At 41.8% G+C, this 27,553-nt stretch overlaps 1 protein-coding gene across 1 annotated transcript in view; it reads left to right on the forward strand.

Moving 5' to 3' along the window:
- Nucleotides 1–27,553, forward strand: part of LOC126416346 (hemicentin-2-like) — an 856,604-nt gene that overhangs the window by 535,962 nt on the left and 293,089 nt on the right. The window contains exon 2 of the mRNA XM_050084025.1: nt 12,267–12,338. Within this exon, the coding sequence (XP_049939982.1) occupies nt 12,267–12,338 (72 nt within the window). The remainder of the gene's footprint in view (nt 1–12,266; nt 12,339–27,553) is intronic.

The following is a 27,553-nucleotide window of genomic DNA, read 5'->3' on the forward strand; positions in this document are numbered from 1 at the left end:
TTGGTGACGTGGTGAGATTCGCTCCTCTCCCGTGTTCACTTGCTGCCCCGCAGCCCCTAGCTCCTGACGGCACTCTAGCTTCCCTCCAGAGGCCTGTTGTGGCAGGGCTGTGTATTGCACGCTGCGGACGACGGGAAGCCCTCTGCCGCTGCACGCATCCTCCTGGGCCTAATGACACTCAGCCTCCACTAATGGACGGCCCTCTGCTCAGACACACCACTCAGCCGGCGCCCCTCTTGCTGCCGCTCGCCACTCCGCTTGGTCGGAGGTCTACCGTCTGCTGCTGAGACTATTCACTGCTCTCTGAGGACCTGGTCGCTAGCGGTTTTCCATTTATTGCTGATAACGTCGTGAAAACGACTGATTAAGTTCTGAAGCGTAATTGGGTAACTCCGAAGTTCTGCCAGACTCGTTTCTGAGGTGTATCTAAATACGTTAACACATTCGGAAACAACTTTTCGGCAGCCATACTCAGCACCTGAATGCGATGATGGGGCCAGTAAGTTTTTTCTTCATTACTATTTCAATCCCCGCACCATATATTGGGGAGGGGGATGTCAGCAGTACAGTCAACCCACTTTTGAGCCAAGTGACAACTGAAACAAAATGAGAAGGAACAGAAAGGTGAAATATTTAGCATAAACTTAAAAATTTTCTAAGATGAAAACAAAGTGGAAGTTTTTATATATTTAAAACAAGTACTTCTCTGAAACATCCTGGCAGATTAAAACTGTGTGCCGGACCGAGACTCGAACTCGGGACCTTTGCCTTTCGTGGATAAGTGAGCTACCCAAGCACGACTCACACCTCGTCCTCGCAGCTTTACTTCTGCCAGTACCTCGTCTCCTACCTTCCAAATTTTACAGAAGTTCTCCTGCGAAACTTTCAGAACTAGCACTCTGGAAAGAGAGGATATTGTGGAGACATGGCTTAACCACAGGCTGTGGGATGTTTCCAGAATGAGATTTTCACTCAGCAGCGGAGTGTGCGCTGATATGAAACTTCCTGGTAGATTAAAACTGTGTGCCGGACCGAGACTCGATCTCGGGACCTTTGCCTTTCGTGGGCAAGTGCTCTATCATATCAGCGCACACACCGCTGCAGAGTGAAAATCTCATTCCTGGAAGTACTTCTCTGTCAGTAAAACTGGAAGGACTTGGCCTGCGATGTGGAGTCTGTAGTTGAAGCGGTTAAGAATAGGCCGGTATAACGATGGAGGTTCAAATGGTTCTGAGCACTATGGGTCTTAACATCTAGGGTCATCAGTCTCCTAACTAACCTAAGGACATCACACACATCCATGCTCGAGGCAGGATTCGAACCTGCGACCGTAGCGGTCGCGCGGTTCCACACTGAAGCGCCTTTAAATAACGATGGAGGACTGGAGCATAGTATAGGAGGGGTAGGAGTGCCTAATGTGTCTGAAGATGAGGGGTAGTCGAGGGGGCAGGGGGGGGGTTGGTGAGGCTAATATTTGAAAGGGGGATGTGGAAAGAACGAAAGATGGGGAAACTGAGCTGCCTAAGGGAAATGTGAGAATGGGGGGGGGGGGGGGGAGAGGTGAACTTATAGCTGTAGGATGGATGAATGTCTTCGCTGAATGCCTGGTCTGGGATGGTGAGATATTTGAAGTTCCTTTGAGAGATTATTTGGAGGGTGTGTTGGTACGCGGCAGTTTACGAGGGAAGGAGATGGGAAACTGTAGGATTATTGGAGTAGTGTGGTGTAGACTTTCGGAGGTGTTCAGTGTGAGTGAGGAATATGCGTAAATTTGATGAAATGGTGACGCATCCTTAACAACAATCATCTAAAGATAGTATTTTTACCCATGTTCCAAGACGTACGTTAACTGATAAATTTTTATCGAAGGACGCCATCGCGAAAGACTTCATAGCGATATTGCTCAAATATTTACTTGCGTCTTCCGTGAACCATATTTGTGACATCTAATAAGGTTTCCTCCGTGGATAGGGACAGGGTCAGCAGCAATTTACGGCTGTTTGCTGCAGACGCTATGGCGCGAGGGAAGAGATCGTCGTTGAATGACTGAGGGAGGATACGGGATGACTACGACAAAGGTTCTAGATGGTTTGATTAATAGCAGCTTGCTTTAAATGTTGAAAAATGTAAGTTAATGTGGATGAATGAGAAACATCGTTCGTTTTCAGTATTAGTAATGTATTGCTTGACACAGTCACATCGTTAGGATCCCAGACGTAACGTTGCAAAGCAATATGTAATGGAACGAGAACATCGTCTTGGTATCAGGGGAACTGAATGAGCGAAATCTGGAAACTTGCAGCTCATCTATAAAGGAGAAGGCGTATAGAAAATTTGCGCGAAACAATCTTCAGGATTCCTCGTTTGCCTAGGATCCCCACCATTTCGTATTAAAGGAATGGATCAAACCAGTTCAGAGACGTGCTGCTTCAGTTTTACTGGTAGGTTTGATCAGCACGCAGGAATTGCGAAGATGCCTTGTGGTTTCCAAAGGGGATTCTTCAAAGGATGATGAATCTCTTCTACTTGTAGCGCTATTTCGGAAATTTAGAGAACCGGCATTTAAGGCAGACTAGCGAACGGTTCTACTGCCGCCAAACATGGGGATGAGAAAAATTAGAGCTCGTGCGGATGCTTTCAGACGACTGCTTCTCCCTCGTTCTATTTGCAAAATGAACAAGAACTACTTCATACCCTCCCCCATGTACCGCACGGTAGTTTCTGGAGCAAGTGTGTCTCAGCTCTATATGGATAAACATGGCTACATAATGCCTCTTCAAAAATTGTAATTTGTCCTTAATCACAACCTCCAGTATGTTAAGTAAATGGTACCTAAGCGAATAACTTATACGAAGAAATTCATGCACTATGCGATCAAAAGTATCCGGACACCCCCAGAAAACATGCGCTTTTCATATTAGTAGCATTGTGCTGGAACCTGCTGACAGGTACTAGATATCAGCGAGCTCAGTAATCATTTGACATGGGGAGAGAGCAGAATGGGAGCTCCGCAGAACTCACGGGCTTCAAAAGTTGTCAGGTGATTGGGTGTCACTTGTGTTATACGTCTGTACGCGAGATTACCACATTCACGAAACATCCCTAGCTCCACTCTTTTCGAAAAAAAATCTTTCAAATGGCTCTAAGCACTATATGACTTAACATCTGAGGTCATCTGTCCCCTAGAACATAGAACCACTTAAAACTAACAAACCTAAGGACATCACATACATCGATGCCCGAGGCAGGATTCGAACCTGCGACGGTAGCAGTCACACGGTTCCGGATTGAAGCTCCTAGAACCGCTCGGTTACGGCGGCCGGCATTCTTTTCGATGTGATAGTGAAGTGCAAACGTGGAGGTACACGTACAGCACAAAAGCGTACAGACCGACCTTGTCTGTTGTCTGGCAGGGACCGCCGACGGCTGAAGAGGGTCCCAGTGCGTAATAGGCAGACAACTATCCTAGCCACCACACAGGAATTCCAAACTGCTTCAGGATCCAGTGCAAGTACTATGACAGTTAGGCAGGTGGTGGGAAACCTTGGATTTCATGGTCTAGCGGCTGCTCATAAGCCACCCATCACGCTGGTAAATGCCAAACGACGCCTCGCTTGTTATAAGTAGAGTAAACACTGGACGACTGAACACTGTAAAAAGTCGTGTGGAGTGACAAATCGCGGTACACAATGTGGCGATCGAATGGCAGGGTGTGGGTATGGCGAATTCCCGGCGAACGACATCTGCCAGCGTGTGTAGTGCCAACAGTAAAATTCGAAGGCGGTGGTGTTGTGGTGTGGTCATGTTTTTCATGGAGGGGCCTTGCACTCCTCGTTGTTTTGCGTGGTGCTATTACAGCACAGGCCTATATTAATGTTTAAGCACCTTCTTGCTTCCCACTGTTGAAGAGCAATTCGGGGATAGCGACTGCATCTTTCAAAACGATCGGGCACCTGTTCATAGTGCACGGCCTGTGGCGGAGTAGTTACACGACAATAAGATCCCTGTAATGAAACGGCTTGCACAGAGTCCTCGCCTGAATCCTATAGAACACCTCTGGAATGTTTTGGAACGCCGACTTCGTGCCAGGCCTCACCGCCCGACATCGATACCTCTCCTTAGTGCAGCACTCCGTGCACATTATTGAACGTATGCCTGCGAAAGCGGAAGCTGTCATCAAGGCTAAGGGTGGGAAAACACCATTTTGAATTCAAGCATTACCGATGGAGGGCGCCAGGTGTCCGGATACTTTTGGTCACAAAGCGAATTTAGCATGGAAGGAGTTATAAATTAAACAAGTTTCAGTTTGTTTTCATAATTTTACTTTTTTCCAGTAGATAATTTGCAAGGATAGTCGTCAAATACTTTTATAACTGCTCACATTGTGAGATAGTGGAGACTATTTTGTTTTCTGCGTTATATTTGTGGATGTCATTATTAAATTCTGGTTTCTACTAATTCTTTGCAAAATAATTCATGAGACACTAATTATATTATGAGATTTATGGCATTGTTTAACAACTGTCTACATGAAGTGAGGGAATGGATAGCAAACATTATCTTTCCAGCATATCTCTGTGCAATGTGTATTTTGTATCTGTGTCGGGTAGCCTAAAAACATCAATATGGCGGTAGTTAATGAGGGTTTGAACCTTATTTCTTCGTGCTAGGCTCTATGAGGGGAATGTATCTGAAACATGTCAATATTTCTGCCTTGTTTGTATGTATACTTTCTGTTCAATCAGCTCTAGGACTACCTCGATATCAGATGCAAAACGGTATTAAGACAACAGCCTTAACACACACATAACACTGGTGGGAGAGACTACGTAAGACGCCGAAAAACTTCGATTGAAGCTATATCATAAATCACCGTTACGTTTCGTTGTATCTACATCTGCATCTACATAGATTCTCCGCAAGCCACCATACGTTCCGTGACCGAGGGTACTCTGTATCAATACTTAGTCATTTCACCTCCTGTTCTAATCGCAAACGCAGAGAGGGAAAAACGACTATCTTTAGGGTCCCTATGAGCCCCAGTTTCTCGTATCTTATCTTCGTGGTCCTTACGTGCGATCTATGTTGGCGGCAGTAGAATTGCTCGGTACTCAGATTCAAATGCCAGTCCTCTAAGTTTTCTCAAAGGTGTTTCTCGGGAAGAAAGTCACCTTCCCTCAAGGGAATCCCATTGAGTTCCCAAACGCACTTCGAAACGCTGACGTGATGCTCGAACCTACCGGTAACGAATCTAGCATCCTGCCTCTGAATTGCTTCGATGTCTTTCTTCCTGCTACGGATTCCAAACACTCGAGCAGTACTCAAGAATAGGTCGCACCATTGTCCTACATTCGGGCTCCTTTACAGGTGAGCCACTCTTTCTTCAAATTCTCCCAATAAACCGAAGTTCACCATTCGCCTTACTTACCATAGTTCTCGCATGTTCGTTCCACCTCATATCGCTTTGCAACGTTACGCCCAGATGTTTAAGCGACTTGACTGTGTCAAGCTGTAGACTAGTTACACGGTATCCCAAAATTATAGGTTTGATCTTCCTCCTCATCCGAATTAACTTACACTTTTCCTCATTTGGGGTAGCTGCCGTTCATCACACCACCTGTAAATTTTGTCTAAGTAGTATCCTACTACAGTCATTCGACTTCGACACCATACAGACCAGTACGGGATAATTACCAACAACCGCAGATTGCTTCCCATCCCGTCCGCCAAATCATTTTTGTGTGTAGACAGCAATAGCGGTTCTGTCACACAAGTCTGGGGCACTCCTGACGATACCCTTGTCTCTGATGAACAACACTCGCCTTCTAGGACAACATACTAGGTTTTATTAAATAATAACTCTTCAGGCCACTTACATATCTGTGATCTTATTCCATATGCTGGCACCTTCAATGGGGTACCGTATCAAATGTTTTACGGAAATCTTGAACTATGGAATCCGCCTGTTGGGTTTCATCCGTTGTGCTCACTATAACATGTGAGAAAATGGCAAGATGAGATTCGCATCAGCGATGCTTTCTAAAACCGGCCTGATTCGTGGGCATAAGATTCTTAGTCTCAAGAAAGTTTATTAAATTAGAACTGAGAATATGTTCAAGCCTCCTGCAGCAAACAGAGGTCATGTATATTAGGCTGTCCTTTTTAGAATCCAGTTTTATACCTTTATTATACAACTTTGAACATGGCTGACGTTTGCAGCAACCGTATAGACATATACCTTGACCAGGTTTCGTCACCTCTAAGGGTCACCTTAGAGGTGACGAAACCTGGTCAAGATGTATAGAAAACCTATGCAACTGGTTGGCAGATTTTTACATATCTTGGATCATAGCTGGTCAGGCTGTTTCTAGACAGAACCTTTTCTTGGTGCACAGACATTTGCGTTAAAATTTCCCATCATTGAATATTACAAATCTATCAATACTCACAAAGTTCTTTGAATCTTTGTCCCTTCCATTAGTGGTGAGTGTACCAAAGTGATTAAACATATTAAAGAACTGGACGCTCTACGGAAGTATAAGTGAGGTTCTTTAGCGTTCATATTCAGTATGAGAGGTGTTTGACATTTTCAGGGACTTAGATATGTGCTATAGGAAAATCGAGTGGTATAAAACACCTATAAGAACCACGTGGGAAAAGTTAGAATGAAATTTCAAGACGTTAGTCTTCGGATTAAAATGATGCAGAGCAAGAATGCAAACGTCTCCCATACTGTACGAGCTGCCTATTAATTAACAATGTAGAAAATAAAAGTACAAATGTGGGATATATATTCGATATCAGTGGGTATAAACGGTAAACCTCACTGATGTCATTGTTCTCCTCAGAGAAAGAGAGAAATTAAAAGTCCCAAAGAATGGAATGAACACTATAACGAGCACAGACTGTGAAAACGAATCAAATAAATTCGAAAGTAATGAGGTGTATCAGAGATGAGATTAGAGCTGAACACAACTGCAAAATTTAATACCACATTATAGAGAAATCGATGGAATTCTTGGAATAAATTAAAGAGGATTTGATATGTGTCTGGTAACACCAGTGCGAGGTCGTTATTCGAGAAAATAATTTCAGAGATTCCATGTCCGGGTTACAGTATTTCATGGACGTGAATCGTGGACTGTGGGACAGTTGCAAACACGAAAAAGAAGATAGGCGAAGCATTTTTAATGTGGGGCTACTGACGATGGCTGAAAATTATCTGAAGTGATAAGAAATGAGGAGATTCTGTGCTGAAATGAGGAGGAAAGGAATATATAGAAAACAATGACTGCAAGAAATGATTAGGTGGTGGGACATTTGTTATGCTTTCTGGGAATAACTTAAAATGGGCTAGACGTCACTAAAAATGAACAGCACAACGGAATATGACTGACGCTGTATTATCTGCAGTATCAACTTCGTAGGACTGTATTCTGTACTGCACATCATCGCACCTGAAATAATAATAAGTAAAACGACTTACAATAAGTACAAGGGAATACAAATGAAAATGACAAGTACGGAAAAATCTAAGAAAACTGTTTATTATTTCAGAAGTTGTCGCCGTAACTGTCAATACATTTATTTCACTATGAGACAAGACGGTAAACGGTTTCATGAAAAAAATGTTAGCAGTTCCCCACGGAACCATGATTGACCCAGGCGTGCACCTTATCCGCCGAAGGAAATCAACAGCCACGAATATCTTTCTTCAGGGTACCAAGCAACCTTGGCAACGTACGAACCTGCTCATATGTTGCCAAGGCTCTTTGAAATACACTGCTTTAATTTCGCTGAGAAGCCCTTATACGTCCTCATAAAGTCACTATCACTCCTCAATACGGTTTCCGTATTTTTGGAGCCATCGATTTGCTCGGTCGCAGAGGTCTTGTTACAATCTTGGTTCTGTGGGCTACAAAAAAATTTTTCCATGAAGGAATTTTCCCATTTGTCTGACAGCAGTATAGATATATTAACAGTTATGTCGATTATTTTTGAAATAATAATATGTTCGCTTTCTTATATCTGTCTCGTTTTCAATACACTGGCCCTTACATAATAACAATCAATTAGCTCTTCTTACGTATGAATTATGGTCACATGTACTCTTGGAATAAAGCCAATACGAATTAAATAAGAGGACAATGTTTATCACCAACAGAACTAATGTAGTTTATTCTAATAATACGAAGTCATCATGGATTCAGTCGTATGGCGTTGCGTGAACGGAATCGTGGGGCAGTGCTAACTAGATATTAAGGTGTTTTATGAAAGGGCCTAATGAGTTACTGTCCGAAATGAAAAAACTTTCAGGGATGGTATACATCAAATAAAATTTTTACACGACTTGTTGCTCCTTAAGGAACGCTCCTATTTAGTTAAAGCTGAAAGAAACGGTCAATATCCTAGCCGTTTGTACTATTGTAACAGAGTTTATCAGATTCCCTGTGAATTTGGATTCAGCTAAGGAAGTTACATTATTGCTTACAAAAATGAAGTTGTGGGAGTTGTACTCAGGGAACCTTGTACTCATATCCACATTTGGCAATACGGATGTAAATTTTCAGTGCCATTCCTAAATCACAATTGCAACAATAGCTCCTTCTAGAAGGTCAGAGCTGATTTCCTCCTTCATCCTTGTCGAGGTAATATGTTCACCGTCTTTGTTTATCTCTGTTTGGAAAGGACATTAAAATGCTATGTGGTTATGTAAAGACTGATAGAAAGTGGAATGCCTGCTGAGTTTGAGTATCATGTTAAGTTTGTAGCTCTTCTCCTCAAAATTTGTTTAAAATTCTTATAGGCTCAGTATTTAAAAATCTATATTGCTCGTAGCTAAGATTTCGTGTGTTTCGATAAGTAATAACATCTTGATATCTCGGATTTCTAAACCAGATTCAGGTAGTAGTTGTTTGGATTTGAGATAATGTTATTTGTGAAAATTAGTTCATAATTTCAGATTGTAATTTAAACAAAGTCTTCGAGGTGTTATCAGCTCTGATGTCGTTTGAGACTTACAAATGCTCTCTGCAGCCTAACTGACTTGGTATATAGAGTACAAAATGTGCTGTGCAAGAAGGCAACTTATTCTGTGAAAGTCATTAAAATTGTATGGTAGAAGTTAGGCCGTGCTCTTCAGTATCAAGGAAAACAGTTACCATTCTCAAGTGGCAACCGGAACAAGTTACGTCCTAGTATTAATTGTGGGGGTTGAACCATCCCCGCATTTGCATGAAGCGATTTAGGGAAATCACGGAAAACCGAAATCAGGATGGCCGTTCGCGGAATTGAACTGTCGTCCTCCCGATTGCGGGTCGAGTGCGCTAACCACTGCGCCACCTCGCTCTATTATTAATTGTATCAAGCACTGTCCTCCGAGCGGAACCATGCATTACAACGAAATAAACTTGGGCTTGACACAGTATTCATTTCCTTTTGATAAGTGTATCGAATAATTTTACCAATTAAAATTTTTGTGCGATATGGCTACGTCACAACATGATTATTGCTAACGTTATCAGGCTGCTTTAACATACGTAAGTGGGAATACAGCTCTGTTTTCTCCAATTTTTCACTGCGATTATTGAAGGATATTTTGAACACACAATAGCTTCTCATATAACCTACGACATCCGAGAGAAAGTGATTGTTTAAAACCAGCCAAAAGAATCAATCTAATGAAGATGACACTATTTAACAACTGCATTTGATCACTATAGGGTTTTCGGTTCGCGATGCCATTACCATTTGTTAACTGAGTTCCACAAACGCAAACAAAATTCTCAAAGTACCCTGAAAGTGACTATCATTCAAAGATAATGATTTGTGCTGGTTTCTAATAAACAAATAACGTTACATTACGTAAGCTACTTACAATAGCTATTGTCTGTTCCTTTATGACGCTCAACTGAAGAAACACGATTAATGGTCAAAATCTAGACGTGTTTTAATCATACAAAGGTCGTGTTCGTGAGACACAGGAGTGTCACCATTAGTTATAATGATGATGCAGGTTGAATAAATGAACTCAAACTTAAATCAGTGAAAGGATTCGAACCAAGGTCTCCCATTTATTAGGGAGATTCAGTAACCACTGCGCCACACGGCACTCCACCACCACAGCTGCACTGATTATTCTAGTACATCTCCTTCTCCGATTTTAATTCCAATTCACAGGTCAGCATTTTGCTATTCTAAACTCTCATCATCATGTATCCCAGTGCTGGTACAAATTTTAATTAATCGCCTCAGCCTGCATCAGTAATGTAAATATAGGTAAGATTCAATATGACTCAAGAGTATATGATTAACATACTACTACGGGAAGGTTTAACCCCATTTCGCTCATTGCTAAGATGCTATTCCAATATTGGAGAGCCCCTGTAACATTGATGCAAGTTTAAAAGGGGTACAGCAATGGGCTGCAGCAAAAGTGGAATTTCTATCAGGGAGGGAGACATACTAGGGTAATCCGTGTAGGTATTGCAGCTACTAAATCAGTTACAGCTGCAGCTGCAGGGTCAGTGTGGTGTAGTGATTAGTGCATTGCCAAGTAAGCTGGGTATCTGGTTTCGAATGCTGGTGGTGGTACAAACTACAATTCAATGCATCAGCCTACACCATTCGTAGATGAAGTGATTCTATTCATTCAGTACTTAAGTGTGATACTGTCGCACATGCCTCATTTCTAATGTCATCTTTCTACTCCTGTGTATCGAGAGCATTATATTACTGATCATAGGGATGGTTTTCAGTCTGAATACATTCAGAAAAGGCGGAATCTTCATTAAGTTCATGTTCAATGAATCTACCTTCTTCCCAAAATAGTGACCACCATGAAATTTCACACTTTAATCTCAGATGAACTTATAAGGACTATTTTGTCCAGTAGTGTGGTATTATAGTAACCAAAGAGAAATATACAGTGTATATTGCTGCTAGTGTGAAAACCTCATTTACAAGATCTCAAATTATATCCACATATGCATTGTACACAAATTTTCGTTGTCTGGGACGGTTTAGCCCAGCATACAAAAAAGCACCTTTCTACCTCTTTCTTTGTGTGCAAAGTATAACCGACAGCTCAGAGTTGCCGTTGTCATTCAGAAAGATATGATTGGATTTAATAAGCTTATGGAAAAACTTATTTCGACTATGTAAGACGTATGACAGTGTGTACAATGGAGCGTAAAGATGCATTTTTGTGCATTACAGGAGTTTTAATGCTTAATTAGGTGGCGGAGAGCTTAATAGCAGATGCTACTTAAATTAGTTCAGTTAACTTTTATTTACTCGTATCTGTGGTCAAGAATGAGAATTTTACTCTGTAGTTGAGTGTGCGCTGATATGAAACTTCCTGGTATATTAAAACTGTGTGCCGGAACGAGACTCGCACTCGGGACCTTTGCCTTTCGCGGGGAAGTGCTCTACCAACTGAGCTACCGAAGCACGGCTCACTTCCTCTCATCACAGCTTTACTTCTGCCAGTTTCATATCAGCGCACACTTCGCTGCAGAGTGAAAATCTCATTCTGGAAACATCCCCCAGGCTGTGGCTAAGCCATGTCTCCGCAATATCCTTTCTTTCAGGAGTGCTGGTTCTGCAAGGTTCGCAGGAGAGCTTCTGTAAAGTTTGGAATGTAAGAGACAAGATACTGGTAGAAGTGAAGCTCTGAGGACGGGGCGTCAGTCGTGCTTGGGTAGCTCAGTTGGTAGAGCATTTGCCCGCGAATGGCAAAGGTCCCGAGTTCGAGTCTCGATTTGGCACAAAGTTTTAATCTGCCAGGTAGTTTCGTATCCGTGCTGTTTGTTCTTTCAGGCATGTCCGAAATAATAGAAACCCCACTCACACACAGTCACAGGCGAGGGCACCCAATGATCTCTTCAGTGCATATGCGCACCAGACACAGTCTACAACGAGAATCGATGAATAATGTAAAAGGAAACTAGATTGTAATGTTTGGTTCTGACATGGAGCGTGCTAGAATATTCCAAGCCATGACAATGATGAGCAGATCTCCGGACTACGCCGGAGACCCAGATTCGAATCACAGTCCGGCGCAAATTTTTCAGCTTTCCCAATTGGTTTGCAGCAATAACCGCTCGCAACAAACGCTTGTAATTTCTTTGTGTCTGAGTCCACATTTCCAGCCTAGGCTTACGATCTGTTTTGTATGAGGCCCCTGGTGCACATCCACTCCACGTGACCAGAAATCCGGGGACAGCGTGCCGCATCCAGTGACACGGAACTCTCTTGTGTTTCAGGTGTGCAGTGGGCGTCATCCGCTCAGTGGCTCTACGTCCTGTTTGCCTTAGCTGTCGCACCATCCAGACCAGGTATGCTTTTATTGACACCCACAAACAGAAATAAAATTTGTACAGATTATGTTTAAAAACTAATTTAAGAAGGTTAATCTAGGGCAAGTGTGAATTTCTTGTAAATTTATCTTACTTTCCTCAAGTACCTCTGGGACCAGTTCCTTCCAGTTTTAAGACAGTATCAAGGTTGTAAATAGTCACTAATGGTTGTTGTCAAGAAGGTTGCTTACATGAAGTTTTATTTATTTATTTAACCTGATCATATTAGGGCCATCAGGCCCTCTCTTACATCGGACCAGTGTTTCACACACGCAGCATTTTACACATCAGAGTTACATCATGACAATTGTTTAAATAAGAAAATTAGATTACTTCAATATGAGTAAAGTGTAATGACTAAGATCTAATAAAGTAAATGCTCGCGGTATTTTTACATCAGGTGCTATACATACAAATTATGATAAAAGCAATAATATTAACAGTAAAAAAATCAAATAATAATGATAAACATGAGAAAAATTGGCTATAGTAATGAAGATTTGTACAGATGTACATTAATATGGTGTGTGTAACGTAGATGTTTACTAGTATAGCGGGTTTTGGGGAAGGGAGTTTTAAGGAGGGGGAAAGAGGGAAGTAATGAGGTGAAGTGCATTCATGTACAGAGGAAGGTATTACTGTTGCTTAAGTAGATACGTCATTAACTGTTTTTTGAAGCCGGACATCTTTTTAAGTTCTCTAACATAACGAGGAAGGTTAATCCAGAGTCGGGTTCCCGCTACCGGAAAGGACTTGGAGAAGGTGACTCAGCTGTGCAGTGGAACAGAGAGGATTTTATTATGATGGGAACGTGTGTTTCTGTCAGGTTGTTCTCACATAAGCGTTAAGGACGAGGAGAGATATGAGGGACAGTGTACATTTATAAGGCAGTAGATGAGACAGAGTGTATGGAAATCTCTGCGTTTGTCTGAACGCAGCCAGGACAATTTTGCATATGCCGGTGAAATGTGATCAAAAAGTCAAACGTCACAGATATATCGGACGCAGGCATTCATGGCCAGTTCCAGACGTCGCGAATTTTCGTGAGAGAGGCCTTGTAGGATAATATTGCTGTAGTCAATGATTGGGAGTATAAGCGTTTGTACTAATTTCTTTTACAGATCGACAGGGAAGAGTTTTTTTTAATTTTTGTAGGACATGAAGCGATGCTGATGCTTTCTTGCACACTGCAGTTGCGTTCTCTGTCCTATTTAGGTATTTATCTATTGTTACTGCCAAACTCTTTGCTGAGGGAGAGAAGTTAATGTTTGTTCCATTTAGGATTAGAGATGGTACGGATTCCCGATATTTTGGGCTAATGAGCTTAGAGTGACCAACAAGTACCGCTTGGGTATTAGATTGGTTTAGTTTTAGTCCTTTGTCCTGTGCCCATTTTGATGGTGCATCGAGGTCAGTATTGAAATTTTCAATAGCTTTCTTAAGATTGCTTGGTTTCGCACTTTGATACAATTGAGGTCATCGGCATACATATGATATTTGCAATAGGTCAGAACCGATGACACATCATTGACATACAGAGAGAAGAGTATAGGACCTATTACTGAGCCTTGGGGAACGCCTGACACTACCTGCCGCCATTGGGATTTTATATTCCCGGACAGGATGCGTTGCTGACGAGACGTCATGTACGAGCGAAACCATTGCACTGCACTTGGTGAGAAATTTAGACCGCTAAGTTTGGATAGTAAGATGTCGAAGTCGGCAGTATCAAATGCTTTGCTGAAATCTAAGAAGCAAATGCTAGTCGCTTCTTGTCCGTCCATGGCAAATTTCAGGTCATCTGTCACCTTTATCAGTGTGGATGTTGTGCTTTGATATTTACGGAAACCTGATTGGTATTCGTCTAGTAGGCTGTTAGTAGTTAGGTAGTTGGTGAGCTGGTCAAGGACTATACATTCTAAGGCCTTTGATAGTGCAGGAAGAAGGCAGATGGGGCGGTAGTCAGAGGGTGCTATTGCGATGTCCTTTTCAGGCAGTAGCTTAATTTGTCCCAGTTTCCAGGCCTCAGGGAAAACACTTGTGATTAATGAATCGCTAAAAATGTCTGTTATAGAGGGCAGTAGTTGATCAATAATAAGTCTTACCATCTGGACAATGATTCTATCATGTCCAGTAGATGCTGATCTAATCCGAATTATGGCTTTCTTGACAGCGTTGCAAGTGATGTGCTGTAGATAGAATTTTTCTTTGGTACAGTCGTTCATCCCCATGAAGTAATCAATTATTCTCTGTTTTTTTTTTTTTTTTTGTTCAATTGCGGTTACTCTACATCTATTGTCAGCTAATGTACGGGCATGCCTCAACTTAGCGTTTCTCACCGCTTGACTCAGTATGTTTCGTTTCTGCTTGCATACAGTATAATTTTCGGGTGTAGGATGTACCTTGTATGCTCGATGTGCAGCGTCTCTGAGATTCATGAGCTGTTTTAGTTCATCAGTCAGCCAAGGTGCAGGTTTCCTTTTTACTTTTCTGGTTATTGGAGCATATTTGTCATATAGTTGAGTAATTGTGTTAGTGAAATCTTGGAGTTTGTCGCTTATGTCCATGAGGGGAGTAGAGGTCGTCCCCCAGACTATTTCTTGTGCCTCAGATTCGAGTTCAGGCAAATTTATGCGTTTGAGGTCTCGGTATGTAGACGGTTTTTGTTTCTTTCTAGGACATTCTAGTGAATACGTCATGAAAATGATGTCATGGGCAGACATGCCAGGCGCAGAAATTTGAGAGATGCGGATTGTTCTGTTTGGAGATTTCGTTGCGAATATATCTATGAAAGTGTGACTGGTAGTCGTGTGATGAGTAGGTGCCAGCTGAAGTAGCGTCATATTTGAGGAAGAAAGCATCGTCTTAAATTTCCAGTGGAAGAACTATTGCGCAGAAAAGTAAAGTTAGTGTCACCTGCTATAATTACATGTTCATATGACGATTCGAGACTAGAGAGGGCGGTTTCGAAGCAGGCGAACCCACCTACTTTAGGAGGTTTGTGAAGGACACATATTAAGTACTTTCTGTTAAGGGTTTTGATCTCTATGAACATATATTCCTCTTGTTTATCTACACTGTTGTCGGATGTATGTAGTACAGTAGGTGACAAATCAGAGCGTACGCACGCCGCTACTCCGCCCCCCCCCCCCCCCCCCCCCCCCCCCCCCCCCGTCTGTTGCATCTGTCGTGTCTGAGAAAGATACAGCCATCTAGGTTTACGGGAGTTGTAGAAATACTTGGTTTGAGACAAGTCTCTGCCAAAGGCATTACGTGTATATCAGTTGTTTGAAATATATATTTGAACTCGTCGAAGTATGCTGGCAGAGATTGGACATTAGCATGTGCAATATGCAGCTTGGTGCGTTCAGGTGTTGATTGCCCGAGGAGACTGCCAACAGATGTATGCGGGTCGTGGTTAGCGGTGACAAGAGGGTCTGACATGAGGAATGCGGAAGGCGTGTGAAGGAGAGGGGGTGAGGGAGTGTCCTCCCAGTTCTGTGCAGTGAAAGCGCCTGGGAGAAGGGAGGGGTATGGGTCCCCAGGCACGCAACGGAATCCGCGGCCAAGGTCAGCGAGGTCTGCAACGGTTCTGGAAGTAGCCGTGGGCTGGCAGGGGAAGGAATTTCGCTAAGCACAACGGTAGTAATCTGCATGTAACGGTATAGTGATATTAATTGCACTTATGAGGATAACAACAAAGTATGTTGGTGGGTTGCTAATTAAAGATGGAAGTGAGACTACCTTATATAATAAATTAACAAAATTACATGAGAAAAACAATTAGAGATGAAAATAGTTATGTGGAGAAACGAAAATTTGATAATACAATTAATAACAAAATTACACGAGAAAACAGTTAGAGATAAAAAATAGTTATGTGGAGAAACGGAAAATTTAATAATACATTAATTAAGTTATGGTTGACAGTGAAACAATATAAACATACAGGTTAGAGGCAGCGTGCTAAGACATGATTTAGTTTCTAAAGCACGGGCTTTCGAGTTCATTAACACTGCAAATTGTTCTCTTTCCGTTTTCGGTCTGAACCATTATCCTGCCGTCATTTGTTTATACGTTCTGTAACCCAAATTTCGAAATCGCGCTCTTCAAAATATGTAGTATTTCAGAGGTCAGATCCTCGCGTACTGTCAGACCCGACTTCGCGAGATTCCTCTTTGCTCTGAAGATTTCAGATCTTTTCCTATTGGATACAAATTATGGGTGATAATGGCTCCAATAGTGATCTGAATCCATGTCACACGGAAAATAAAATCGCGATTGTTGAGATTCCTTACTGAGTAGCTCTCAATAGGTATTCGATGTGAAGACTACCACATTGCTGCTTGAGTAATATTTCCTCAACACGCAGTAACGAACTCCACAAAAATAGATAGGGTATGTTAAAATATAACTGCTGCTCCACAACTCATGGAATCAAGTCAGGAGAATCTGGCACCAGAGGCCTATGAAATGAGAGACAAGGTATATAACTCCGTCAGACTACTGCAGATGATACCTCCTTGTGAACAGAAGGTTTCTTGTACCTTAAGGCGACCAACTCATTAGAGAGCATAGGTAACCTGCAACATAAGAGACCGATGTAAGACGAGAGTTATGAGCAAGCGTGAAGTACGTGAGTCGATTTTGTGACACTTCCTTTTTGTCACAGTTTAATCTGCAAGTTGTTTCAAAATATTTCAGACGATTTCTCAAAACATATCTTCTTCATGAATGAAAATAGAAACTTGGGCTGCCTTATTCTTGCTTACAGTAACTAAAAGTTTAATGTCTGTGGCAGTCATATGCCACATAATATGGCTGGCGTGAGGGTTATCCCAGTGTAGCTAGCCTGCTCTCTGATTCAAAACGCAGTTGTGAGAACATGTCGAAAATTTCACTAATCAGCAACACAGATCATCAGCACACCGGTAAACCATTTCTTAACAATGAGCTGTCTCAGTCGTGGATTATCGTAAGAGCCGACCAGGCAACTTTGGGGATCGAAGTCACCTGACCTCTAGCAAGTATTCGATCTTTTTGTAGGAGATTGTAGAAGACAGTCCAATGGCTTCACCTTCCAATAATTTTGGGTGAAGTGGGACGCTTTATAGCAACAGCTATGAATGTATTTTGGAAAGGTATGGCACTCGTTTGTCGTGCTTCGAGTAGAGGGCAGTATTTACATTTGTGAAATGCTGAAGTGAACCTCTGATCCTAAATTTGGGTGTAGAAAGTATGGCACAATTGTATCATGAAAATACACTTTACAGTCTGACGAATAAGTTATGACTCACACAAGTTTCTATACCCACTAGCAGCGTACACTGCTTTGTCCAGGTAGTATGTATTCCAATCTTCTGTTAGTCGATCCCCCTCTCTCTGTCCACCTCCACCAACACTATTCTATGACCACTTCCTCCACCTCCACTCTCTGACCATCTCCTATGACCACGGTTTTTGTACATCTCCTCAATCCTCCTATCCCTGTCAATCTTCTGATCCCCCTGTATCAATCTCCTATTCCCCCTCTCAGTGTCCACCTCCTCCTCAACATCTCTCTGCCCACATCCTCCTTCCCACTCCATGTTAATCTCCATCCCTTCCTTTCTTGTGCGCATCTCCTCCCCTCCACACCTACTCTAACCTTTGTCTGTCCATTTCTTCATACTTCTTTGTGTGTTCACGTCGACATCCCCAATTCTCTGCTGTCTCCTCCTCCCCCTGTCTTTGTCCATCTAGTCCTCTTACCTCTCTTTTCTCTCTATCCATTGCCCCCACCCCTCTATCTCTGTACATTACCTCCTCCTATCTTTGTCTATCTCTTCTTTCCACCTCGCGGTCTCCACTCTTCGTCAACCATTCTCTCTTCTCGTTATCACACTCAACCCAATTGCATACTAGTGTGGTTTTTCATCAGTATTGTGACTGGTATGATATGGCTCGCCCATTATTCCTCTCTTGTGCCAACTTCTTCACCTCAAGGTAGGATTTTCAGCATACGTCTTAAATTATTTGCTGGAGGTCTTCCTAGCATGGAAGTCATTGGCTGATGCCTTAACACATTCCCTATCATCCTGATCCTTCTCTTTGTCAGTGTTTTCTACATACTACTTTCCTCTCCGATTCTGTGCAGAACATCCTCATTCTTTACCTTACCAGTCTGCCTAATTTTCAACATTCGCCTGTAGCACCGCACCTCAAATGCTTCGATTCTCTTCTGTTCCGGTTTCCTTACAGTACATGTTCCACCACCATACATTGCTGTGCTCCAGATGTACATTTTCAGAAATTTCTTTCTCAAATTATGGCCTACGTTTGGTACAAGAAGACTCCTGGTGTCCAGGAATGCCCTTTTTGTCAGCACTAGTCTGCTTTTGATGTCCTCCTTGCTCCATCCGTAATTAATCATTTTGCTGCTTAGGTAGCAAAATTCCTTAGTATCATCAACTTCGTGATCATCAACACTGATGTTTAGTTCGTCGCTGTTCTCATTTCTGCTACTTCTCATTACTTTCGTTTCTACTTTCAATTCATATTGTGTACACAGTGGATTGTTCATTCCATTCAGCATATCATGTAATTGTTTTTTACTTCCATTCAGGACAGCCATGTCATCAACGAATTTTTTCATTGATATCCCTTCACCCTAAATGTTTACTCAAGTTCTGAATGTTTCCTTCATTTCCAACACTGCTACTTCGGTGTACAGACTGAACACCAGGGGGAAAGACTTTTTAAATCCGAACTCTTCGTTATTGGCCGTCTACTCTTATTATTGCCTCCTGGGTTTTGTATATATTCTATGTTATCCGTATCTTCATTTCTTCTAAGAGGGTATTGTGATTCACATATTCAGATGCCTTCGATAGGTCATAGGAAATACTTCCAGGTGCTATTTCCTTGTTTAAAGTTTCTAAAACTTGGCGTATGGATGTGTAGATAGTATTCTTCTGAAATACTGTGATTTAATAACAATAATACTGTCGTCAATGTAGGATATTACTGAAAAAAAACACAACTTGAATGATGTCAAACGAATCGGTAGTTATTGATACCACTAATATCACCGTTTTCATACAGAGGCTTATTAATGACATATTTCAGTCACTCTGGAAAAAATATCTAAGTTAACGGTGCATTACATATTTCAGGAAAGAAAATACTTATTGAATGGAGACAATATTGTGAACACATTCAGAAACACACAGGAAGATTTCAATAATTATAACATTTGCACAGAATCGTGCGTCCACTGATACAAAAATTACAGATTATGATTGCTAGAAAAGATAGTCCGTGTGTTTAACGACGTCAGGTTCAGTACTCAGCTTGAGGCGAGAGTGTGTGGTTGCGTTCCCACTAATTCCTGAGTTAATGTCTGCGAAGGTGCGGCCCGATGGCCTTCACGGGATTAAGTGGTGGTGCAATGGATCTGATGTTAAATGTAGTGTGAGTCCCACAGGGACTTCGCCCAGATCCCAGAAGCTACTGCTGCAAAAGAGACATGTTGTACGTCTATCGCGCGAATGCTGCTAGTAAGTCAAACCCAAGGTACATGAATTTCATTTCACAAAGAATAAGCGCAACTTGTTGCTCGCTAATGTATATGGAACATTGGAAATAATACCGTTATGAGGGTCATTAACACTTGCAAATGAAGCGGAAAACAAGCACAATACTTAATGTACTACTTGTATAAACACGTTGCTCTTTCCTCTATCATCTGAAAAACATGCGACTTGTTAGAAATGGGAGATGAGGAACAAGACAGTCCTCTACATTCTCGCTGCTATAAGGTGGATTTATGCACAGCAGAGAATGCAGAAAATATTAAAATGTAAAAGTATGCTAGCGTTCCCGTGCTTATTCCAGCAGATGAGGTGAAAAACGGGTTAGTGTATTTTATCTTTCTTGTGAGAGGCTAAGAAGTAACAGAGTACACTGCTAGAGACGACAATTTTCAGATACTGATCCATACTTGTATCTTTAGTTGTACTGTTGTCAACGTCGCTGGAGTACTTTCCCCTAACAATAAGATGCGCAGACCGTACAGAGCAACACAAAATCGGAAGCCAACAATAGGAGTTCTGCTGGATAACAAACATAAAGACCATACTCACAAATATTACAAAAGAGCGTTAAATAATGCACCTACTGTGGTGATCTGGGCTTCTATATGGCATAGCTACATGGCACTCTCATACAATTCCTCTTCTTGCTCTTGCGGATTGTCTACGGCTGGAGCCGCTTGCCGACTCCCAGTCAACATCTTCCTCCGTCTTGGCTTTAATGAACGTTCATATACCTTGCTTCCATTGTCTCCTACACATCATTTTAACAATTGCGTCGTGGACGACTCCTTTTGACCGGCCGCGGTGGCCGAGCGGTTCTAGGTGCTTCAGTCCGGAACCGCGCGACTGCTACGGTTGCAGGTTCGAATCCTGCCTCGGGCATGGATGTCTGTGATGTTCTTAGGTTAGTTAGGTTTAGGTAGTTGTGCGTTTTAGGGGACTGATGACCTCAGATGTTAAGTCCCATAGTGCTCAGAGGCATTTTTTTCACTCTTTTCTTCCACTCCATCGTAGTATCGTATTTGTTATCATGTCTTCATTCATCCTACTCACATGGCCAAACTACATCAGTTGTTTTTGTTGGATGTCGTCACAGAAACTCTTATCCGTGTTCATCCGTGGTCAGAGTGTTTTCCTTACTGTCCTAGTACAGCCTGAGCTTCGCCTTAAGTAATCCATCTCATTGGCAAGCCGTTTATTAATATTTACTTTGCTAACATCCCAGGCTTTTACTCCACACAAAACTACCCTCTGGACTATAGTCTTGTGCATTCTCCTCTTTGCAGTTATTCTTACATTTTTGTTCCACAGAGCGCTCTTAATACGACTATTAATTCTTCTAGTGATTTCATTATTGCTTCTGCCCTGTTTATTAAATAATTCCCCCTAGGTCATATGGGTCATATAATCTTCATCATCCGCAAAATACAGGCTAAACATTATGTTACTGTCCTCTACTATCACTCCCATAACTGGCATTTTCTTTGCCAAGTCTGATGGATTGCTCCTCGATACAGCTCGAAGAGACTCGGTTACAGTCCACATCCCTGCCGCAGACACTTATTCACACTGAATTCTTCTGTCCAGCTATTTTCAATCCTTAGACTCGCTGTGTTAATTTCATACAAATTCACCATTTATCAACCATTGATCTAACTGTCTCTTTCCGTTCTTCACGCAATTTCTTGGTGGGTACGTTATCATATACTTTCTCTAGGTGAGTCAACGGTACAAGGGTCTCCAACTTCTGTGCGTTTTTCAAACATTAGTTCAATTGTGAAGATGGCTTGCATTACGATCTTCCTGTTCGGAATCCTGCTTGCTGTTCTTGCTGCTTGTGAATTGTTTCTTTCTCGTACCTTCGAATACAGTCTCCCAACGAAACGGATCACTGCCAATCCCCCAATTATTTGGGTAATTACGTGACCGTTTCCTACGCAGCAGTATTACGTAACATGTTTTTCTTTCCGATGGAACATCATCTCCATTTAATACTGCTTCAAACAGCCGTCTTAGCATCTTCAACATTTTCGGGGCCGAGACTTCACCACCTCTGGATATATTGATCGATATCCTAGTGTCTTTTTCATCTTAAAGCGCATCAAGCCTGTTGAAGAACTTTAACATCCAAGCGCCACAGATCCTCCTGTTGCACCAGCATCTAACAAGTGTGTTGTCCATTGGTGCTGTTCTAGGCGCTTCAGTCTGGAACCGCGCGACCACTACGGTCGCAGGTTCGAATCCTGCCTCGGCCATGGATGTGTGTGATGACCTTATGTTAGTTAGGTGTAAGTAGTTCTAAGTTCTAGGGGACTGATGACCTCAGATGTTAAGTCTCATAAAGCTCAGAGCCATTTGAACCATTTGAACCATTCCACAGTTCTAGCAGCGCACGTATGCGCACTGGTAGCTTCGTTGCAAGACGTACGGAAAAAATCTTGTCTATCTCGTGGACAGTACAGTATATCATTTCGTTATTGTAATTACAACCGTTTGTTGTGCAATTAATGGAATCTAGGATCCGTTACATAACCTAGATGGGGGACTGTAAGATTCATGCGGCATATAGCTAAAAAAATGACCTGTCAACAAGCTGTTCCAAGTTGTCGAGTCAACGGATTAACGCCACCTATAGTTCAGGGTCTTACAAACGAGGAATTAGTGAGGTCAGGTTTAACAGGACGTGATTTTGCACCAGTATGTCTGCCTTTTCAGGAGTGCAGTGGGTCCCACCATCCTGCTGATGGTTGTTAACGCACGGCCCCACCGAGCTGCCATTGTGGAGGAGTACCTTGAAACAGAAGATGTCAGGCAAATGGAGTGGCCTGCCTGTTCTCCAGATCTAAACTCCATCGAGCACGTCTGGGATGCTCTCGGTCGACGTATCACTGCTCGTCTTCACACCCCATTTCAGGAGCTCCAACAGGACTGGTGCAAGAATGGGGGGCTGCACCCTAGCAACAGCTCGATCACCTGATCCAACGTATGCCGACCCGTTGTGTGGCCTGTGTACGTTCGCATGGTGATCATATCCCATATTGATGTAGGGATACATGCGCAGAAAACATTGGCATTTTGTAGTATGTGTTTAGGGACGGTTTTCTCAACTAATAACCAATACAGTGGACTTACAGATCTGTGTCGTGTGTGCTCCCTATGTGCCTATGCAATTAGCGCCAGTTTTGTGTAGTGCCCCGTAGCACGTCACCACATTCAGCAATTATCCTTAATTTATGAGCATGAGTGTAGTTTACAAGCTGCTCTTAACACTTTATTCGGAAATGAGGTAGTGTGGTGCCGCTCTTGGCATTGGCGTTTTGTTTATAGTTCAAACTGATGAACCCATCTTTCATACCCTGCGACAAAGTTCGACAGCAAATTGTCATAATCAGCCTCGTAACGTGCAAGGAATCCTCACTGGTGATCATTCATTGGCCTTGGTCGTCTAATGTTAGGTGGTGAGGAAACCAGAGGGCAAACACCTTTGGCTACCGCATCTGATGGACAAGTGTGTCAGCACTACCAACAGAGATGTCCAGTTGACCTGTGAGGCATTCGATTGTGATACAGTGGTCACCTCAAACGAGAGTTGTCTGCACGTTCCAACATTGCACGATTCATGGCTGTATGCGCCGGATGGCACGCAAGAGATCGGACCGATGTGTGCGACCTCTTAGCGATGATGACAGACGCTTGACACTAGGATTCCTCGTGTCATACCTCCTTCGACATTCTGCTAGCGCGTTTGAATATGTTCAATGCTCTGATTTCCCGCCAAAAGAAAATCAGTGACAATTTTCCACTTGGAATGCACCTCCACTGCAGACGGCGTTTTGAAGGCTACGTACAGCGCCGCCACCTATCGAAACTTCACGAAACAATGGAGACTAAAGCGGGAATATTCCACTATGTTACGCAACAAATTTCGCATTTTTCAACGGAAACTGGGTGAGAAAAAATGCGTTGCATTGCTTACTGAACGCTCCTCATACAAAGAATCAGTACGCCATTTTAGTGTATTTGTTATCATGTGGTGCCGCACGGGCCGCTCGGAAGCCGGGGCTTGTCAGCAACTGCATGGTGCCGAACATTAGCCGGAGCAAGAGGGCTAGCCGCAACTCGTGGTCCAGGCCAACCGCGTAGCTTGGCATTCTATGTTGACGCTGCAAACCTAAATTGGTATGAATTACAGGCTTATAACTTGAATAGTACATGAGTTATTGGAAGTCAAAGTGGCCGATTACTATTAATCGCATGAGGTCATACGTACTCCACAGTTACACGAGAAAAGGGTAGCAGCAGGCTTATAAATATATTTACTCGTCTATGTCTTTGTTTATATCATATATATACTATTCATGAAGTAATTGGTCAAATATTTACTGTGTTTTAGAAAGCACAAAGGCATTAGGCTACTGGCCTACTTTTGTTTCTATTCCTTTGATATATGTTTATTTAATTTGTTTTTGTATTTAATCATGTGTGTTAGAGCATGTTTATGGTCCATCCATACGAATATTTACTTAATTTCGAGTTATTTAAATGTAAATCCAGTATTTCGTATGTGTTTCAATACGTTTGTGAGTGTGTGTTGGTTTGGAGACATGGCGGGAGTGCTTTAGCCAATCACAGCGCTCGTTACTACGGTAGCTGACTCCCGAAGTCAATAGAGAGACTGTATGGAAGTGGGGGAGAATCATCAGGTTGCACAGGACAGGGGAGTGCTAGACAGGAAGGCGCGACGGACGGTTGCAGGAAATACTTGGAGACTGTTGAGCAGTTTGCGCGTGGCCGCGGGAGATAGCAATATTTCGCAGTGCCGGCTTGTGCAGTGAAGACGTAGTATGCGTTTACATGTGAATATCTCGCGAGCTATGTTGTAACTAAGTAGTGAAGTAGGAATCTATTGTTTACCTGTTATTCAACTTATATTTTATTTAATTGCTGGACAATGAAAGGTCTCTGTTGGATTCCTTTCATGTTAATTTCTTAGATCTGTTGTCATTTACGGCATTAACTCCTCTTCTAAATTTACTGTGGTGTATCTATCTGGGAGGAGACTTAGCAGTGGAACGTGTTACTTTTATAGATAAACAAGAACAATCTGTCACACTACTACACTTTAAAACACAGTTTATATGTAATTCATGTCACACAGTCTCATACGGAACCTACATCCATTTTCTTTTATATTCTGTATATGATAAGATACTGTCATCCACCTTCCCTTCTGTGTGAGAGGATGAATGAGCAAATGTACTTCTAGTTGCATGCTTGAAGGTAGCAGACAAGCCTGTCTGCTAGAGAACAGTAGGACCAACGTCGCAACAGGTAGCTACGCTTTCTAAAACCAGAGAGGTTTCTGTTCTTAGTGTGGTCCTGTCCATCCCTTGTCATGTTGGTATAGGAAGCTGCCTCTCTGGTCACTTCCGTTTGTATCTGTTAAGCACCCTTGGTAGAGGCCCAGGCCAGACTGTCCATGGCGAGCGTCTGAAGTGGTAAGATCTCCGGGTAAGCGCGTCTCTGCTAAGTCCGTAGGACAATGGATTTCTTAAGTTCAGCCTACCTGAAAATTTAATCACCTTTATTTCAGGTTTGGATCTAAAATATCTAATGTTATCTTAAATTACAATGCAGTGTAATTCGAGTATGAAGTTCAGAATATCTTCCAGTAGTTGCTTTGTCACTACTTTGGGAGTAAAGTTGAATCACGTGTTGATGATCCGTAACTCTAACTAAGATCATCAATCTTAAATGCGAATGTGCATGAGATTATGACGTCTCGTCTTGACAATATTTTTCAATATAGCAACTTTTCTTTATGTTCAACCAGCGTGGGGTGTACTTTTTGTGACCAGAAAAACGTTCTTATACAGTTGTTTGACCCATCAGGTTAATAGTAAGACGAAAGTAACCAGTTCGAGGTTTTTCTTTCGTAATTTGGGTTTCGATGTAATTTATTTTAATTATCAAAATTATTGTGGAGTTACACTCTTTGTGTAAAACAAGTTGACCACGTGAAGCGTGTAGTGTAGTCATCAAAGTAGCCCTCAGTAATTCTTTCCGGGAAGATTTCACAGAGAGTTAGTATGAATTTAGTACACCAGTGTGTGGTAATTTCATGACGGACAGGATTGCGTTACGAACGTAACTTCTCTGGGTGAAAAGTGAATCGGTTGGTTGTGGTTAATTTCCTCTTGCATATGTTTTAACGTTCTTCGTGTGCTATTTTATGAATGCAGTGTTGTATGCAGTCTCCCAATCTTGGCTCCATATTTGATGTGATCCGTAAGATTACAAACTCGCATTATCACAATCCTAAATAAGGCACCAGTTTAGTTGTGAATCAAGTTTAATATGCTGAAATTCTAACGGAACAATGATCAATGTTATAATAAATGTCTAAATATAAACTGATTTATTTCTTTTTATTTAAATTGTCTTTTCGGTTATCGTAAGATGACTACTAAAAGATTATAATTAATGTTAGTCTGGTTGGAGCTAGACTGGATACGTGGTAAAATAGTTGCTCAGTAATGCTGGGTTAACTTCCCCAGATAGCTCACAGCTTTTAACCCACTTTTACTGTCTTGAATATCAGCACCACTTTCAGAACAACTTAATGCATCAACATTACAACCATCGGCACCAATAAGTCTTTTACAGTAATAAATGACATTCTTAAAGGTACTTCTGCTTTCGAATTACTCATTTAAAGTACCTGCAGATTTCATTTAATTGCAATCTTTCATTTATAAATTTCTATCTTACATTCAAAATTCGCAATTGCTGAGTGATAGGAAACTTCAACCATTCGATTCATGTGTGTCTTCATATTGTGCACTGTAGACTCAGCAGTATTTGGCTTGTAGTGCGGCAACTACGTATCCCAGCCCCTAGACAACGAAACCATCCAAAACTTTTAATATTTCGACTCTAAGTCTGAATGTACGTAGTTGAGGGTCATATTTTTATTTGAAATGTTCGTATTTCAGTGTTCTTGCTTCCTGATAGGCCTTTGGATGAGAGTTCAGTCCTATCACCTCTGCCAGTCGTTTTTTATTTCTCATCAGAGGCTCCGACAGGACTTCGTCCACTGCCTGTGAAGTGTTGACGTCGGCCCCAAGTGCTGATTAGATTAGATTAATACTAGTTCCATAGATCATGAATACGATATTTCGTAATGATGTGGAACGAGTCAAATTTTCCAATACACGATATAATTAAATTAATTTAACAACATAATTAAGTTAATATAACAACTTTTTCATTTTTACAGTTTTTTTTAAATTTTTTATAATTTTTTGATTGTTTCTTTTTCTTTTTTTTTCATTTATATCTAACAATTCCTCTATGGAGTATAAGGAGTTGCCATTCATAAATTCTTTTAATTTCTTCTTAAATACTTGTTGGTTATCTGTCAGACTTTTGAAACTATTTGGTAAGTGACCAAAGACTTTAGTGGCAGTATAATTCGCCCCTTTCTGTGCCAAAGTTAGCTTTAATCTTGAATAGTGAAGATAATCCTTTCTCCTAGTATTGTAGTTATGCACACTGCTATTACTTTTGAATTGGGTTTGGTTGTTAATAACAAATTTCATAAGAGAGTATATATACTGA

Source organism: Schistocerca serialis, chromosome 8 (assembly GCF_023864345.2).
Source record: "Schistocerca serialis cubense isolate TAMUIC-IGC-003099 chromosome 8, iqSchSeri2.2, whole genome shotgun sequence".
NCBI lineage: Eukaryota > Metazoa > Arthropoda > Insecta > Orthoptera > Acrididae > Schistocerca > Schistocerca serialis.